This window comes from Ylistrum balloti, unplaced genomic scaffold (assembly GCF_031769215.1).
Source record: "Ylistrum balloti isolate Yb309-2 unplaced genomic scaffold, AGI_CSIRO_Ybal_v1 Utg371040, whole genome shotgun sequence".
NCBI classification, from domain to species: domain Eukaryota; kingdom Metazoa; phylum Mollusca; class Bivalvia; order Pectinida; family Pectinidae; genus Ylistrum; species Ylistrum balloti.
This window is the reverse complement of record NW_026782576.1, coordinates 1387160-1404673: the sequence shown is the minus strand read 5'-3', so window position 1 is coordinate 1404673 and position 17514 is coordinate 1387160. Positions and strand designations below refer to the sequence as shown.

The 17514-nt window shown below is 34.0% G+C and overlaps 2 protein-coding genes across 2 annotated transcripts; one reads left to right on the top strand and one right to left on the bottom strand.

The window, feature by feature from the left end:
* Positions 1–3641: 3641 nt before the first annotated feature.
* On the bottom strand, positions 3642–5933 carry LOC132560272 (alpha-1,3-mannosyl-glycoprotein 4-beta-N-acetylglucosaminyltransferase C-like). The gene is made up of 3 exons (XM_060224934.1): positions 5802–5933; positions 5375–5462; positions 3642–4825 (listed from the first exon to the last, which is right to left on the bottom strand). Exons 1-3 carry the CDS (start codon positions 5931–5933, stop codon positions 3642–3644), a joined length of 1404 nt encoding a protein of 467 aa, XP_060080917.1.
* A 9475-nt stretch (positions 5934–15408) lies between these two features.
* Positions 15409–16179, top strand: LOC132560271 (uncharacterized). The gene has a single exon (XM_060224933.1). It carries the CDS (start codon positions 15409–15411, stop codon positions 16177–16179), a length of 771 nt encoding a protein of 256 aa, XP_060080916.1.
* Positions 16180–17514: the final 1335 nt, after the last annotated feature.

Here is a 17514-nt window from a genome sequence, read left to right as displayed (position 1 = left end):
AGGTGTCTTATTGTGGGAGGAAACCGGAGTACCAAGCGGTCGGGCAGGTGACCACTGCGCCACCCGACCACCCCTTGAATTGGATATTAATAACACATCAGTTTTCTGTGGATTAAACGTAGTAGTCCAATATCTTGATCATTTGTCAAGTTCTTCCAAATCTCTGTTGACATACCTTTAAATATCAGCACAAGACGATGTAAAATACATCAAAGAGGTATCATCAGCAAATAAGCGTGAAATGATATTCAAATCGTCAACAATATCATTAATATATATGTTAAAAATAACAGAGGACCTAAAACACTTCCTTATGGCATTTGTAAAACCTATGTTGGAAAATGCGTCTTTAACTAGAACCTCTTGTTGTATGTTCGAAATGTAACTTTCTAACCACTTTAATAAACCCCCTCTAAGACCATAAACATTTAATTTGTATAACAAACCCTTATGCCAAACACGATCAAATGCTTTTGATATCTCGTAGAATATTAGACAAGTATGTTTTTTTCTTCCAATGAACAACATATATTATGGTACATTTCTATTAATTGGTGAACAGTTGAGTGATGAGTCATAAAACAAGACTTTACCCATACAAGACAACAAAGTAATTGGTTGATAATTTGACACTAAATGTCTATCTCCCTTTTTGAACTAAGGTAAAATAATACATTTTTTTCCACATTTCAGGGAATACATTGGAATTAAGTGATTTATCAAAAAGGATTGACAATGGCTTACATATGGAACTTGCAGTAAACTTCAGCATGTGGTAACTTATAGTATCATGACCAGATGCTTTTCTTTATTTTAAAAATTTTCAAAATATCATATATTTCATCACTTTCAACAATAATAGACTCCAGTAAAGAAGCATTTGCCAACATCATTTATGTTGGATATAGAACTAAAATAATTATTAAGAATATTTGCTTACTTATCATCCTCACATTCAACATTTCCGTTTTCAAGATTAGCTGGTGGTGGAATGGCTTCCTGAGAGACAGACTGTTTTAATAATTTGCGAACTAATCTCCAATAGGATCACTGGTATTAAGATTATCTATAATGTCACACTATAATAAAAAAATTCTCTTGTTTATTTCTTAATATTATTGATGTACTTATGTGTGATGCTAAAGACAGAGGAATCTTACTATATTAATGCGTGAGCTTTTGTAAATGTATCATATGCTATCTATCTGAAATTCTATGATTCACAAACTGTTTCTAGGGGTTAGGGTTATGAGACATCAACTGCCATGTATTTCTTATGGAAAATATCAAGTTATTTTTTATCTATTTAATATCAGAAGTACGCATCCTTGTTTTTTTTTTAGTACAAGCCAGGGCCTCCAGAACTCCCCACGCAAATAAGGCATCTACGTCTTTTAAAATGCTCAATTGTAAATGGGTCCTTAAACAAAATATTTGAACCATTTAGCCGAGCTATCTTAATAGAATCTAACTATATATGATATATGATTGATCTATAATAATTATCGGGAACACAAATAATGACAAAATGATATATATATGAGCTTCAATATTACTGTTAGCGTGTTTTATTTTCTGCTTTATGGTGCACAACAGTGTGGCTTTTAAGTACACCGCCACACTACTAAACATTGAGAGTAGCTCACTTCAAATCCATAGCAAATACTTTGTACGAATTTTAGATTTTTCGAATGTATTGAGGTAATTCATCAAGCTACTGCTACATATGATGTGAAGGACTGGATGAAAAATACAATTCAGACAGATAGCTTTAACAAAAATTTCACAAACAATTAAATTGTTTGACAGAATAAGGTATTATGTTCTTGTACGTGGTATTCAAATAGATAGTTTTAGGTACGTACTGTCACCTTTCACATTGAAAAAAAAAACATTCGTAATTTCTATCTTTTACCGTTGTTCTTGGTTAAGCTCTTGAAATAATTAATTAATGAATTAGGCAAATGGATCATTATTTAAGTGCACTAAAACATATGACGGAAGGCATGAACTTTGATAATGAAATAGGATCTCAATCAACTATCTGATATAGAATTTAATCTGAGCTTCCTTTTTTCTTGACCAATCGTAGTATTATGTGTGTTAAGAGATTTCTCTAAAATACGTAATAAATCTTGTAGAATGGAGATTAGAAAACATTTTCTAATATACAGGTGTGGTAACGCACAACGCGCCAAAAACACCATGCACACATCTTGCGCACCCACGTATGATACAATATCGTGCACAAAAATTTGCAATAGGATCGCACATAAAATCGCAACCACAGGAATATTAAAATTGAACGGTGATTATAAAAGTAATTTTCAATTCCACAGTTATAGAATAACACTGGACTATTCGTACCGTAGTTTGCTTCACACTTTGGGGAGTAGTGAGTGGTTTGCCTTGGACAACAAAATGTACCTGTATACGGATATATAAGTGACAGGTCAGGATCTGTACCGGCTGCCTTGTGTCGCCAATGTAACAAACACAACTTACAGGGGCATATATTTTTGTTAACAAAACGAAAGAAAAATGAGAGTAATACATAAGTAATGAAAATACAATTTCTTTTTTGGCAGTACGAGACATTGCCGAGATAAAAAGTATTGACTAGGGATACCTAAAGTATTATAGCATGACAGCAAGGAGAGGTTGGAGTTTTATTATATGATATTTTTCGTTTTATCCTAACAATGCATGCGCAAGAACATGAGTAAGTTGCTTTTTAATCCTTTCATTATATCGAAAGAAAATTATGCACAACCGTTGTAATGAAATGATATTAGAACAGATCCATGAGGAGCGGCACGTGCCTAGGTACAGTATACGTATCCAGCTTTCCATTCACACATTAAAACACATTTTGAAACTTTGCACATTTGTTTGTAGTCATATTAACTTTTGTATGCAGTCATCTTAACTTTTGTATGCGGTCATATTTCCTTTTGTATGCGGTCATCTTAACTTTTGTATGCAGTCATATTAACTTTTGTATGCAGTCATATTTACTTTTGTTTGCTTTCATATTAACTTTTGTATGCAGTCATATTTACTTTTGTATGTAGTCATATTTACCTTTGTATGCAGTCATATTAACTTTTGTATGCAGTCATATTTACCTTTGTATGCGGTCATATAAACTTTTGTATGCAGTCATATAAACTTTTGTATGCTGTCATATTTCCTTTTGTATGCAGTCATATTAACTTTTGTATGCGGTCATATAAACTTTTGTATGCAGTCATATAAACTTTTGTATGCAGTCATATTAACTTTTGTATGCGGTCATATTAACTTTTGTATGCAGTCATATTAACTTTTGTATGCAGTCATATTAACTTTTGTATGCGGTCATATAAACTTTTGTATGCAGTCATATAAACTTTTGTATGCTGTCATATTTCCTTTTGTATGCAGTCATATTAACTTTTGTATGCAGTCATATTAACTTTTGTATGCGGTCATATTAACTTTTGTATGCAGTCATATTAACTTTTGTATGCAGTCATATTAACTTTTGTATGCGGTCATATTTACCTTTGTATGCGGTCATATTAACTTTTGTATGCAGTCATATTAACTTTTGTATGCGGTCATATAAACGTTTGCATGTAATCATTTTAACTTTAGGTTTAAGGATTTACGATTTTTCCAGTTTTTGAAAGATTATTTGTAAATACTGCGATTTCTCTAAGAATTAGCCAATATGGTTGGTTCTTTGTTACGGTTATACTTAAACAATGCACCTTGTTGCAGCCAAGTTTAACAGCTACGTTTGTAGCATTTATCTTCCCATCTTTGAAAGTTCCTAGAAACACATCTTGTGAACACTTACTACTAGTATGATTCTTAACAACACTGAAGCCGGCATCCAGTCTTCCATTCGAAAGAATATCCTTTGGTTTGTTTATTGTTCCAGTATCAATTATTACTTGATCAATTGGTTGGGGGGTATCAAACACAATCGTGATCGTATCATTTATTCTCGGAGCGCATTTTGTCCAGAAAATACCATTTGCCATATCGTACGCCGTAAATAACGGATTTCTAGGGTTAAGATTCGGTATAGTTGTAAGCATTTTAGCAGGGGGATTATCTCCATGGAACAGTTTGGGTTCGGAAGCGAAAAGGTTATCTTTCAAATCCTGAATCTTTCCTCGGAGAGAAGATTGTAAACCAGCATGTTGAAACAAAGTTGGTTGAACTATTATTCTGTGGAACTGTAACATCAAAGTATTGAAATGTAAATATGTAAAATCTCCAGGTTGTTCTACATAGAACAGTAATATCATTTTTGCCAGTTTTTCTAAATCTGAGGAGTGATAAGTCTTTCCGATGTATCCTAACTCAGAAAATTCCAAACAAACCCAATCTCTATGAAACAATAGATGATTTTGAATGCGTGAAATATATCCAGGAATTGTGTAAACATCGTCCTCTAATTGCATGTAGTAGCTGGACAGTGGTTTACTGTACATAAACAAAAAGGCATAGTCGAAATTCTGCTTTGCGCGCCATTTCCGTTTCTCCTTGGAATGAAATGCATATGTGTGATGTAGATTTGTAAATGGCGGGTAAAACTGGGTTGGTGCCTCAATAACCTGTATTAGACCTGTTTGAACAGGGCCTGGATACTTCTGTTTGAGCATTATAATCATATCGTCTCTCCATTCCTTATTGAAGTCCGCTAGGAGTATGACAATGTAAATGTTTTCACGCTCTTTCTCGGTAGAACAGTTGAAAAGAGAATCTAATGTTTCAAATATGTATGTTTTATTCTCCCTTTTTATTGTCGGTATGCCGATCGTCAACACACCTGAAACACAATCAAAAGTAATGTCAGCTGTTGTGAAATAATTGAATCAACATCTTGTACGTACATGTTAAAAACACCATTCATTACGTACAGAATACATGGTCAGTGCCTTAAGATATAGACAGTTTATATTTTAAGACACTGGTCATATATTCTATTTTCCTGCAACATTGATTGAAAATCAAACCATCGAAACTTTTACAGATTGTTGTTCTATCTTTGTTTACCTGACATGGACGTTACGCTGAATTTTGCCTGATGACGCACGCCGAACTAATTGCTCTGTGCGCAAACACAGACGGGTATGACAGCGATTTGATGAGTTTTAATAAATAAACTTTTTTCGTACGAGGTTCGATCACGAGTTTGGGGACGAAAAGGGTGGCCGCTGGCCGCGTTAGACATGTGGCCGTTAAATTAGGTATCATTAATGAGCAAAAACGATTGGAAGGGTCTGAAAACGGCAGGTGGCCCTCTAACTAAGGTGGCCGTTATAACAGGTTAGACTGTAGTATTTTTCTTGCTTTGAAACATTTGGTAAGGACTTACGAGTTGAAAGATTTGAAGTTGGGAAAACATTGGCCCTTTGTCTCCAGTTTCCAGTCAAGTATTCTAGTCCCGAAACATTCTGTACGATCTACAAAATAGAAATCTATGATGTAATTTGCCTGATTATCGACTATGCGGTTTGCTTCAAGAATCATGTACAAAGTTTATAAAGTGACTCGAAATATATTTGTGTTACATATCTACTCTACGACATAGTAGTCGCACTCTCTCTCATTCATTTTTCCTATCAAATTTAAAAATCAAATCAGACAATGTGTGAACGAAGTATAACTTTTAATTGGAACCTATTTAAAAGTACGAGGAGAATACGACAATAAGTGTCTTTCAGACTACGACACCACCCGCCATGCCAATCTTGGCAAATTCAAGTAAGTGATTTTATGTTCGCAAATTATAATAAAAAAACATAACCACCAGCCATACTAAAGGCCAGTAAACTTTGGCGGCCATACAATTCCCTAGCATCTGTGTCAATACATTGTCCAAGCATCTGTGTTGACTTGAATTCTTCGAAACTTTCGAAAGCCAGCCAGAACATCGAACCATACTATTTATTCGATTTCTTCAGTAAACAGTATCACAATAAGACTGCAACCCATATTTGATAGTACTTAGAATGGTAGTTAGTAGTTTAGACAAAGGCTTAGTTGAACAGTTAGACGAGTCAGCTATAAAACGTTGTTTGGATGGATTCTTGTGAAGTTTAGGGATCCAGTAAAAGCGGAGGAGGTCCAAATCCATATCATCCATAGGCAATCTAAATAATTGTAATACCGAAGCATTATTAGCTGGTATTTCGTCTTTTGAAAGATTGCATAATGGATAGTTGGGGTTTCCTTAGTTATCAAGTAAACCCAGTTCTTTTTGTAAACAGAAAATGTAATAATGTTTGCAATTATTGGACGCATTATCTGCAGGCACAAAAACATACCTGGCGTGTAAATCTTGAAATGTGGATTAAACATCAAGATCTAAGAAAGCTTGCCTGCGTTTTGTTTTCATTTTCCATTTCAAGCTGCCAATTCTTTTACGAATGATGGACCGAATGGACGTAATTCACTTGAATTGAATCCAGCGCAGCATGTTCATGTTTCACCCATTCTCTGGTATATTTTTCAACAGAACCATAAGTATGTTGAAATTCGCATTCCAATTAACGGACGGGGTTTCACGATACTAAGGACCCTTCATGAAACACTCTCGTAGTTTAACATTTTTAATAATGCTTAAATCACCAGTTACTATGTGCCCAGTTCGACCATAGTTATAAGTAGGGTTTGAACAAGAACAAGCTGACGCTCTGTTATTTTGTGTGGAGATTTTAATTTAGTTCTAGATCCTGAGGTTGATTATGATTGTAATTATAAAAACATTAATAATCCAAAAGCAAGGGAGAAAGTTTGTGAAATTGTTGAAAATTATGGTCTTATTGATATTTTTCGAGAACAGCATGAGAATAGTAGAAGATATACCTGGAGAAGAAACAACCCTATTAAGCAGGCAAGGCTAGATTTTTTTCTTATTTCTGAGAACATGCTCTCTTCTATTAAAAACTCTTCAATTGTTCCTGGGTATAAATCAGATCATTCTTTTCCAAAGATTCTAATAGAATTTAACAAGTTCAAGAGAGGGAAGGGGCTTTGGAAAATAAATAATTCTTTGTTCCAAGATATAGAATATCTCAACACTATAAACTCTCTTATTAATGATGTTAAAATGCAGTATTGTTTACCAGTTTATAACCTAAATAATCTCCATGAAATATCTGACACTGATTTACAATTTACTATAGATGACCAACTATTTTTTGAAGTTTTATTGATGGAAATTAGGGGAAAAACTATAGCATACTCAAGTCATGTTAAGAAACAACAGCATATTAGAGAAGATAATTTAAAACGCACTATAAAAGATTTGGAAGATAAAGATAATGTTGATTTAAATGAATTAGAAAATAAGAAGAAAGAGCTTGAGGTAATTAGGCAACATAAAGTTAAGGGAAATATTATTAGGTCACGGGCAAAATGGATAGAAGAAGGAGAAAAACCTACAAAATATTTTTTAGGATTAGAAAGTAGAAATTTTACCTCCAAAATTATCCCAAAAGTAGAGAAACCAAACGGTGAGATAATAACTGATCAGACTGAAATTTTGAATAGTGTTAAAGATTTTTATGAAAAATTGTATGATGATTCCGATGATACAGATGATGTTAATTTAAATATTTTTTTATCTCATTGTCAAGTTCCAAAGTTAGATCTTATTGATTCAGAAAAGTTGGAAGGTATTATAACATTGGAGGAAGCTGGAAAAATTTTATGTCATATGAAAAATAATAAAAGTCCAGGCTCAGATGGTTTTACGACAGAGTTTTTTAAATGCTTTTGGAAACAGCTTGGCACTTTTGTAGTAAGATCCTTAAATTTTGGTTACCATAATAATGAACTTTCGGTTACACAAAAACAGGGTATTATCACTTGCATTCCTAAAGGTAGTAAACCAAGACATTTTATTCAGAATTGGCGACCAATATCTCTTTTAAACATTGTGTATAAAATTGCAGCTGGAGTTATTGCTGGTAGGCTAAAAACAGTTTTAGGAAAACTAAATAATGATCAAACTGGGTTTTTGGAAGGACGTTATATTGGGGAAAATACTAGAATCATATACGATATTATGAATTATACTGAACTTAATGATATTCCTGGGATGCTTCTTATGGTTGACTTTCAAAAAGCCTTTGACTCTGTTTCATGGAAATTTATAGATAAAACTCTTTCTTTTTTCGGTTTTGGAGACAGTATTAAAAAGTGGATAAAAACATTTCATTATAATGCCAATTCTGCTATAATTCAAGGTGGAAATCTCTCTTCTTTTTTCAAGGTAAAGCGCGGCTGCCGTCAAGGGGACCCTGTTTCCCCGTATATCTTTATCCTGTGTGCTGAAATATTAGCTATAAGGTTAAGAAATAATAATGACATAACTGGTGTAAATGTAAACAATTTTCCTATCCTTCTCTCTCAATATGCAGACGACACCTCATTAATACTTGATGGGTCAGAAAAATCTTTACAAAATTCAATCCTCGAATTAAATATTTTTGCTGATATCTCTGGATTAAAAATTAATGTACACAAAACTCAGGTAATATGGATAGGTAGTAAAAAATACAGTACTGACACTTTTTTACCAGAACTAGGCTTACAATGGGGCAGGGATAAATTTACACTCTTGGGTTTGGATTTTAGTGTAAATTTACATGAAATAGCTAGATTGAATTATGACAAGAAATTGGTAAAACTTAAGTCTTTAATTAAATCATGGAATAGGAGAAAACTTACACCTATTGGTAAAATACATGTTATTAAATCACTACTAATATCACAGTTTAATCACCTCTTCATATCACTTCCTAATCCAAGCTGTGCTTTCCTTAAAAAGTTGAATAAAATTCTATACAATTTCTTATGGAATGGTAAAATAGACAAAGTAAAAAGAAATGTCATAACTAAAGATTACTTTGAGGGGGGTCTAAAAATGATTAATATTATTTCTTTTATAGATGCTTTAAAACTAGGATGGTTAAAAAGATTCTTCCTTAGTTCACAATCCAGAGAATGGCAAATCATACTTAAGAATATTATTAATATGGATTACATTATCAATTGTGGCAATGATTACTTACAGAAATGTCAGAAATCCTGCAAAAATACTTTTTGGTGTGATGTCCTGAAGGCTTGGGAAAGATTATTGAATTCTGACTCACTAAAGGGCAGACAACTCTCTATACTAAAATCCCCATTGTGGTATAATCCTAATATAACTATAGGTGGTAAGTCTATTTTTTACAATAACTGGTATTCCAAGGGTGTTAGAGTAATAAATGACATACTGGAAAATACTAGTCCAGTTACTTTCTATTCCTATCCTGATTTCTTAAGGACTTATGGTTTAACTACAAATTTCCTCCATTTTCAAGGCCTTGTAAACTCTGCTAAATTTTATATAACTAGCTGTACACCGATAGACCCAGATACACAACTTTTACACCCGTCCATTCCCATTAACATAGAACCATTTTTCAGTAACACAAAGGGAACAAAATATCTATATCAACTTTTGTCTAAAAATGATGAAATTCCAACAGGTAGAAAAAAATGGGCAAATGACTTTGATTTTGATATTGGGGATTGGGCAAACATTTTTTCACTACCTTTTAAAATAGTTAAGGACTCGAAACTCCAGTGGTTTCAGTATCGGATATTACATAAAATTCTGACAACTAATTCATTACTATTCAAGGCAAAGCTAGCTGTAAGCCCAATGTGTACTTTCTGTAAAATAGAGTCTGAAACAATATCTCACATTTTCTGGGAATGTCCTAAGGTTCAAGACTTATTTCAGAACCTAGAAGTAGTTTTAGATGCTCTTTTAATTCCTTTCACTATCAATAAACAATCTGTTATATTTGGCATTTGGCCGCATCAAAATGAATTCAACAAAATAGATAATGAAGTAAATATTATCATAAAACATTACATTTATAAAACTAGGTGTCTTGACACCACATTAAACATAAATTCTCTCATCAACTCTATTAAAGACCATTATAATGTGAAAAAATATATAGCAACAAAAAAAGGTGGTGCTTTTCTCACCAATTTTAATAGAGGATGGGTAAAGTGGAAACAGATTCTATCTATATAATTTTTCATTTATACCTGTATTACAACTATAGTGCAAATATGTATACATCATTTAAACAATTGTCACATAGGCATGAGCAGCTGGCACGAACGAAACTTAAATATAGTAAATTTTATTATGACCACAATTCGTTTTCTGTTTCTTCCAAAGAAGGCCTGTCTGTCTTATTGTCTGTTTGTCTGTCTTATTGTCTGTCCGTCTGTCTTATTGTCTGTCTGTCTTATTGTCTGTCTGTCTGTGTCTGTCTGTCTGTCTGTGTCTGTCTGTCTGTCTGTCTGTCTGTCTGTGTCCGTCTGTCTGCTTATGTATTGCCTGTCTGTCCATACTTCTTCTTTCTTTCGGCTTTTTTTTGAAGCACATCACATGAGTCTAACTTATTTTTTGTATGTACCGGTATGTAATGTATGTGTGTGTGTGTGTGAATGTGTACATGTATGGGTGGTAGGGTTTGTGCACGCATGTGTGTGTGTGTGTGTGTGTGTGTGTGTGTGTGTGTGTGTGTGTGTGTGTGTGTGTGTGTGTGTGTGTGTGTGTGTGTGTGTATGTATGTATGTATGTATGTATGTATGTATGTATGTATGTATGTATGTAACATGTATGTATGTATGTATGTATGTATGTATGTATGTATGTATGTATGTATGTATGTATGTATGTATGTATGTATGTTTCTGTCAGAGAGTATACATTTGGCATTTTTGAACAATAGAATGATCACGAGTGTTTTCTGCGAGATGTCTCACTAGATATTTATATTGTATCTTTGTCATGTGCTTGTGTCTTGTGAAAAAACCTGAATAAAATTATAAATTAAAAAAAAAATCTCTTCTCTGTACCATGAAATGATTAATACTAAGTAAATATTTCTTATCTGTTAATAACCAGTTTCATATTACATTTTATAAATTGTATATTACATTTTTTTTCTAATAAAGTGATATTGGTAAATGGAAAAAAAAAAAAAAAAAAAAGAACAAGCTGACGGAGGAGTTTTGAGGTCATCTACATTTAGTTGTTGTAGCGTTTGTTTGAAGTTGAAAAGTTTGGATGCAATGGGCTTTGAGTAACTATAGGAAATTACAGGGGTGTTACTACTCTGAAAATATGGTGGAATGTTAACCTGAACAGACTTCTGGTGTAAAATAATGCTGATATTCATAGCATCAACTGCCTTATTTACAAACTGAACAGTCATAAATTGGCGAGTAGTTTGAGGATCATGGCCATCAGTACGGACAGGTTTAAAAAGCCTGATTTGTGCCACATCATCAATAATTTTATGAAGTCTCAAAACGTAGTTCGAACATAATGGACACCTAGTGGTTTCTGAAAAGTATCCATTAGATTTCTTACGTGACCGTTTATCCGCTAGATTCATTATAATGCCGTTGTCCATTGCTCTTTAAAGTTAATCTTTAAATCAATAGTTTTGATAGCATTAAATAATATTAGATATTTCATGTTGCTTTTAATCAGATCATATAATTTAATGTCAACAAATTACTTTCAAATTCAAAACATTTCTTTGATTTCTTTTTTAATTATATTCCTGCAGCCAACAAGAAAACCAAACCCTAAAGTAAAATTCAAGGACATAAATGTGGAAGTTCAGACCCCTTTCCCCATTTTTTCTCCAGCCACTGCTCTGAAAATTAAATACTTTATTTTTCAAGGCCTGTGCGAACCATGATATCAATAGAATATACACCTTTGATATATACTTCACATAAATGTACCATGCAATTGGCAAACTTGATTGAATAGCTAATTAATAAAAATCCACTTGTTCTTTATCTTTTCTTGTTTCTTATAGTGATATGTATAGAGTCCCATATGTGCTATTTCATTGTAATATTTAATGTATATTTTATAGTCAGAAGTTGTAGGAGATATATTTTTTAATTTCCACAAGTATATATAGTATCTCATAAGAATAATGGATACTGGAAGACGTAAAAACACGAGACTCACCTTTGTCACATAATTTTGGTCTCTGTATGTTATCCTTGGGGCTGAAGCTGTAAGAAAAAAGAAGAATATATAAATAAGGAATGCGATCTACAAAGTAAGACCGTAACTAGATCTTCAAGACTTTGTGAAATCTTCTGTATGATTAAGGAGGAAGTAGCAATTGTTTAAACAACCTGTTAGACATGTTTTATGGAACAATATCTCGCGCTAAAACTTGTTAAAACGACATAATTATCTTAATAAAAGGAACTTTGTGAAACTGCAATTCATGTCTCAATTTTAACATCTTTTGTTTCGTGTGATTTACTTTTCTTTTCAAGGCCAGAAAAGCGTATTAAAATGTTAACAAGAACATTATGAACCTTCATGGTCTCCTCAGCATAAATCCAAAGAGAATTAAAAAACAAACAAACAAACGTCTGGTTTCGGATTAGTTTAAAAATGGAGAAAATGATGACAGTTATACAGATCCCTGTTTATTGGGAGTAGAAAATGCATTCACCTCCAGGTACAAATTAAAAGATCATCAGAACCCGATTAAACATTTAAATATATTTATCATCCAACAACCTCTGTCTTTTGATATAACGAAGGTAAGGTAACTTAATGTATTTATTTATGTGTCCATAACACGCTACACTAACAAAGTAGCTCCAGACAAAGAAAAGTTTGTATTGACCTTGCGTCTCTAATCACAATACACAAGGTACAGTGTAGGGTTGCAAGTGATATACTATTTCTATTAAGAGGAACGGGGAGATGTGTGTGTAAGTATGAAAACCGTATATTGTATACCAACCACCACATTATCGACAAAAATGTACTATACAGTTGTAGGGTCGCACAGCGTTACACGATTTGCGATGTGTGCACGACGTCCGCATGTTGTACGGTTCTATTGCACAAATGTGCGATTCTATCTTAGTTTATATGACTTTAGAAATTAATTAATAAGCGCGGTATCGTTTAGTAATCCTTACTGCATAAAATTTGCGATCCTATCGCTAAGGAAGAGTATTAGTGCAGCTTTATTTTTTTATTTTATGTTTTACACACATTCATCTGTAAATGTTACACTTTTGTCAGTAAATTTTATTTTTAGGGTTATGAAATCGACTATTACAATATCATCAATGGACCTAACAACAATTAGAGAATGAAACTTTAAGAACCATCTTAACAGACAACTTGTTTGTGAGCTATTCAAACAAATTGACAGAATGTGAAAAGATGCAAGTACCTGAAAGTATCAAATAGAAGACAATGAAACATTAATGTCTGGACATATACCGTAATTAAAATTGGATTTTGGCAAATAATTGTCTTGGCTTCAACTCGAGAAAAGGTCTTAGAACAGAAATTCACCTTAAAAAGCACTTCAGATTTAAAAACAATCGAGAAAATTGAAAGAGTGCTTGATAGTGGGAAATTTCTGAAGGCACTATAATTATGAGTTTGTTTAAATATTTTGTCGTGAATTGGTCGGTATTTTTGCATACTTTCTGCATATATTGTTATAGTATCCCATCAAACGTACTGAATATCTAGACCGAAATTCTCTCATTATAGATATCAAAATCAAATGGGCACAACTAGGGACAAAGGGAAAGCTATCTATGGAATTTGAGAGAGACCCATTCAGTGTTTCTCAAGAAAAAGTGATACCAAACTTCATTGAAAAAAAAAAAAAAAAAACGATGACCGTCTGTCAGCTATTTTGCTTTTCTGATCAATACCAAAATTCAACGGACACAACTAGGGACAAAGGAGATTCTAAATTTGAAATTTGAGAGAGATCAATTGAGTATTAACACTCCAAGATGACCGCCTGTCATTCATTTTGTTTCTTTGAACAGTCCCAAAATCAGACGGGCAGCAAGGGAATCCTGCATATAAAAATTGAGAAAGATCAATTGAGCACTTCTCAAGACAAAGCGATAACAATACAGTAAAACACGTTTTTAACGAAAACGCTTACAACGAATAAATAGTTATAACGTAGTGTTTTTCATTCCCCGTCAATCGTCCTTTCATTTAATAGTAAAATCAAAATATATAACGAATTTCACATAACGATTTAATGTCTATAACGTAGCAGCTGTTGGGTCCGCTCAGGTGAATATCAGTGTTAATTAATAACCATATAACGTAGTGGCCTCGGGCAGTTGTTGGTATTTAATAATAAGTAATGGTTATATAGAAATATATAAAAATCAATCAATATCATTTTCATATATCATAATAGATCTCATGATATGTTTCTGTAATTATTGATGATAACGTATCATAACAATTTGGTAAATTGTACTTTTATTGGGCTTATTAATTCAATTCGCATCTATATATATATATATATATATATATATATTGTTGATATATAATCATAAGCAATGGTTATATAAAAATCAATCAATATCATTTTCATATATTATAATAGATCTCATGATGTATTTTTATAATTATTGATGATAAAATATCATAAAAATTTGGTAAATTGTAATTTTATTGTTTTTTTTTATGAACACAGCTCACACAAGATGTTGATATCACTTAAATGTAGACTCACACAAGCTAATCACCTGTACTGTACAAGGTAAAAGTGTGAAAATGTGAAACGTCCCAAGCTGGCAAAACACATATAAGGAAACATGGACCTAACATTCATCATTCCAAAGTTCAACAGCAATGGCGAACGCACAGATCAATGTGGATTTCATCACCAACCGAAAAGGAGGTCAGAACCTAGCCTTAGACGGATATATTTACAGAGTTAATCGTAGAGGACCAGACAGAGTATTCTGGAGATGCACCGTACCAAGATGTCCAGCTTCCATCACCACATCAAACAACATTCCAGTAGCATTTGGTGGACAGCCCCATTTCCACCCAGCCGACCAGGTACAAGTAGTTGCCAAGCAGATTATGAACCAGATTACCAAGCGCTGTGCTGAAGAGATAGCTCCAATACCAACACTCTTCACAGGCGAACTCAACAAACTCCGTGGCCAAGACTGGGATGATGCCAGCAGAGAAGTCGTTGAGCGTCTTCCAACTTTCAACACAGCTAAATCATCATTGTATAGATCCCGCCGAAGACAGACACAACTACCAAAAGCCGTGAACGACATTGTACTTGGAGGGAAATGGACAGAGACAGCAACCGGGGACAGATTTCTAATGACAGCCAGGACGCCAAAAGAATTATAGCCTTCGCCACTACCGAAAACCTCCACTACCTTGCAACATCAGAAACCTTCTTATGCGACGGAACCTTTTACACATGTCCCAGCCTCTTCTACCAGATCTACAGTCTCCATATCCCGATTGACGAGAAGATGACACCAGTCGTGTATGCATTTCTCCCAGGAAAGAGCAAAGCTATCTACAGAAGATTTTTCCAGCTACTAAAAGACAAGATGGCTGAACTCAACTTAAGATTTTCTCCAACCAGTGCCCTCGCCGACTTTGAGACTGCAGTCCAAAACTCAATTAGAGAGGTCATTCCAGATACTACAACCAAGGGATACTTCTTCCACTATACACAGAGCATATGGAGAAGAGCACAAGCAACAGGCCTACAGATCCTCTACAAAGACAACGACGCAGTGAAGACCTTAGTGAGACGCGCAGCAATCCTACCACTTGTGCCATTGGAAGACATTGAAGACGTCTGGTTCCAGGCCTTAGAAAATCGAGATGACGCAGACCTTACCCAGCAGACACAGACCTTCACAGACTATGTAACAGAGCAGTGGATAGAAGGAGACCGTCAGCTTTGGAACCATTTCCATACCGAAGGACCCCGTGCCACCAACAGTGTAAAAGGATGGCACAGCAAAATAAAGAAGATGACACAGCACGCCCATCCAAATATATATTCTGCGATCCAGATGTTCAAAGATATACAAAATGCCAATGAAATCAACAGAATCCAGGGAGCAGCCGGAGGAACCATGCGACCACGTCCCAAGAAATATATGAATATTGACCGACGCCTATCGACACTGAAGGAAAGATACCATCGACCTGATGACATATGTAGATTCTGCATCCCAACTCATCCATCTCGGATAACTGTTCCAGTCATATTGAAATATGTTGAATAGGTTAATTGTAACAGAAATCTTTTTTAATCTATCTGTCAATATCTTTAATTAACTCAAGTTGTATCCAATACATGTGCAATATCAATATAGATATATATTATATTTAATGTGCTACATACATTTGTTACAATACTATGCTATGATAAAATATATAGTTTATGCACCTGAGCTTATCTTGTGTCATTTTGTAATAAGACTTGTTTGTACAGGTAAGATGTTTACAGGTAAACTTTATGCCTACTCCCCACTGAGAGCCCCTCAACACCTCAAGATATTTAGGTGACAGTTACCGAAGTAGTCGGTCGGGGAACACACGGATGTACCGCCATTTGAAAAGCATGCCACCTGAAAAAGGTTTGCTACGATAACATGTACATGTTAGAATGTAAGTTATTGCTTTGTTTTTTCCTGTTGAATAAAACATAAAAAATCTTACTTTTCCCCTTTTACATGATGTAGGCCCTTAGCAGACAAATGCATATGAAGGTGCTTCAAAAGACATGATCATGTGTGTATTTTACGGCGCTTGTGTGGTATTGATGATTTTGATTCGTATAGCATTGATCGCACCGAAAAGACAATAATTAACATTAATTCTCATGTTTTCGCGGGAACACGCTTTTGAGAACATCTATCCCGTAACACGCAAGGAAACTGGAGGTTCTCCTCGTCAAATCAGTCACCGCACACGATCAAAGAAATGAAACAGGCATGGACATTTTATTATTCTAAGGTTCCTGTTTTCATCTTCCTTAAATTGAAAGAAAATTTTGGGGAAAAAATCATGCAAAAATCGTTATCTGTTTATACTCAGCTTTGTAAGTATTGTAAGTGTCACCTTGGAGAAAGTTTTCTTATTGTTGTTGTTATATATTTTACTTGGTTCAGGTAAAGCTCTGTAAGCAGTCTCAACAACAAATCTAAACACGCGTCACCAATATCATGGTTTTCTGTAGACAAGTATTAAGTGAACACAGTAACAACGATGAATACATGTAGTTCATGTTTCAGTGTTTTGCTCTTTCTCCCTTTATATACTCATAGCTGACTAACACGAAACGTAGTTCCGGATCAAGTGAAAAAAGGTGAGAATATTTAGATTAGTTTCAATGTATCCTAATTCAAAGTCCCTTCCGACAATATCATATCTCTGCTGAAATTGTCAGCGCTTTGTTACAGAAGTAAAATACTGACAGACGATGCGTGTGATTGCAGCAAAGAAACCTACTCTATTCACTTGAAATTATACAGCTAGTTTGTTTATGATTGGTTGAACAAATTCAGTACATTATCCTAGGGCATCGGTACATCTCCCACATACTGAAAATTAACAAT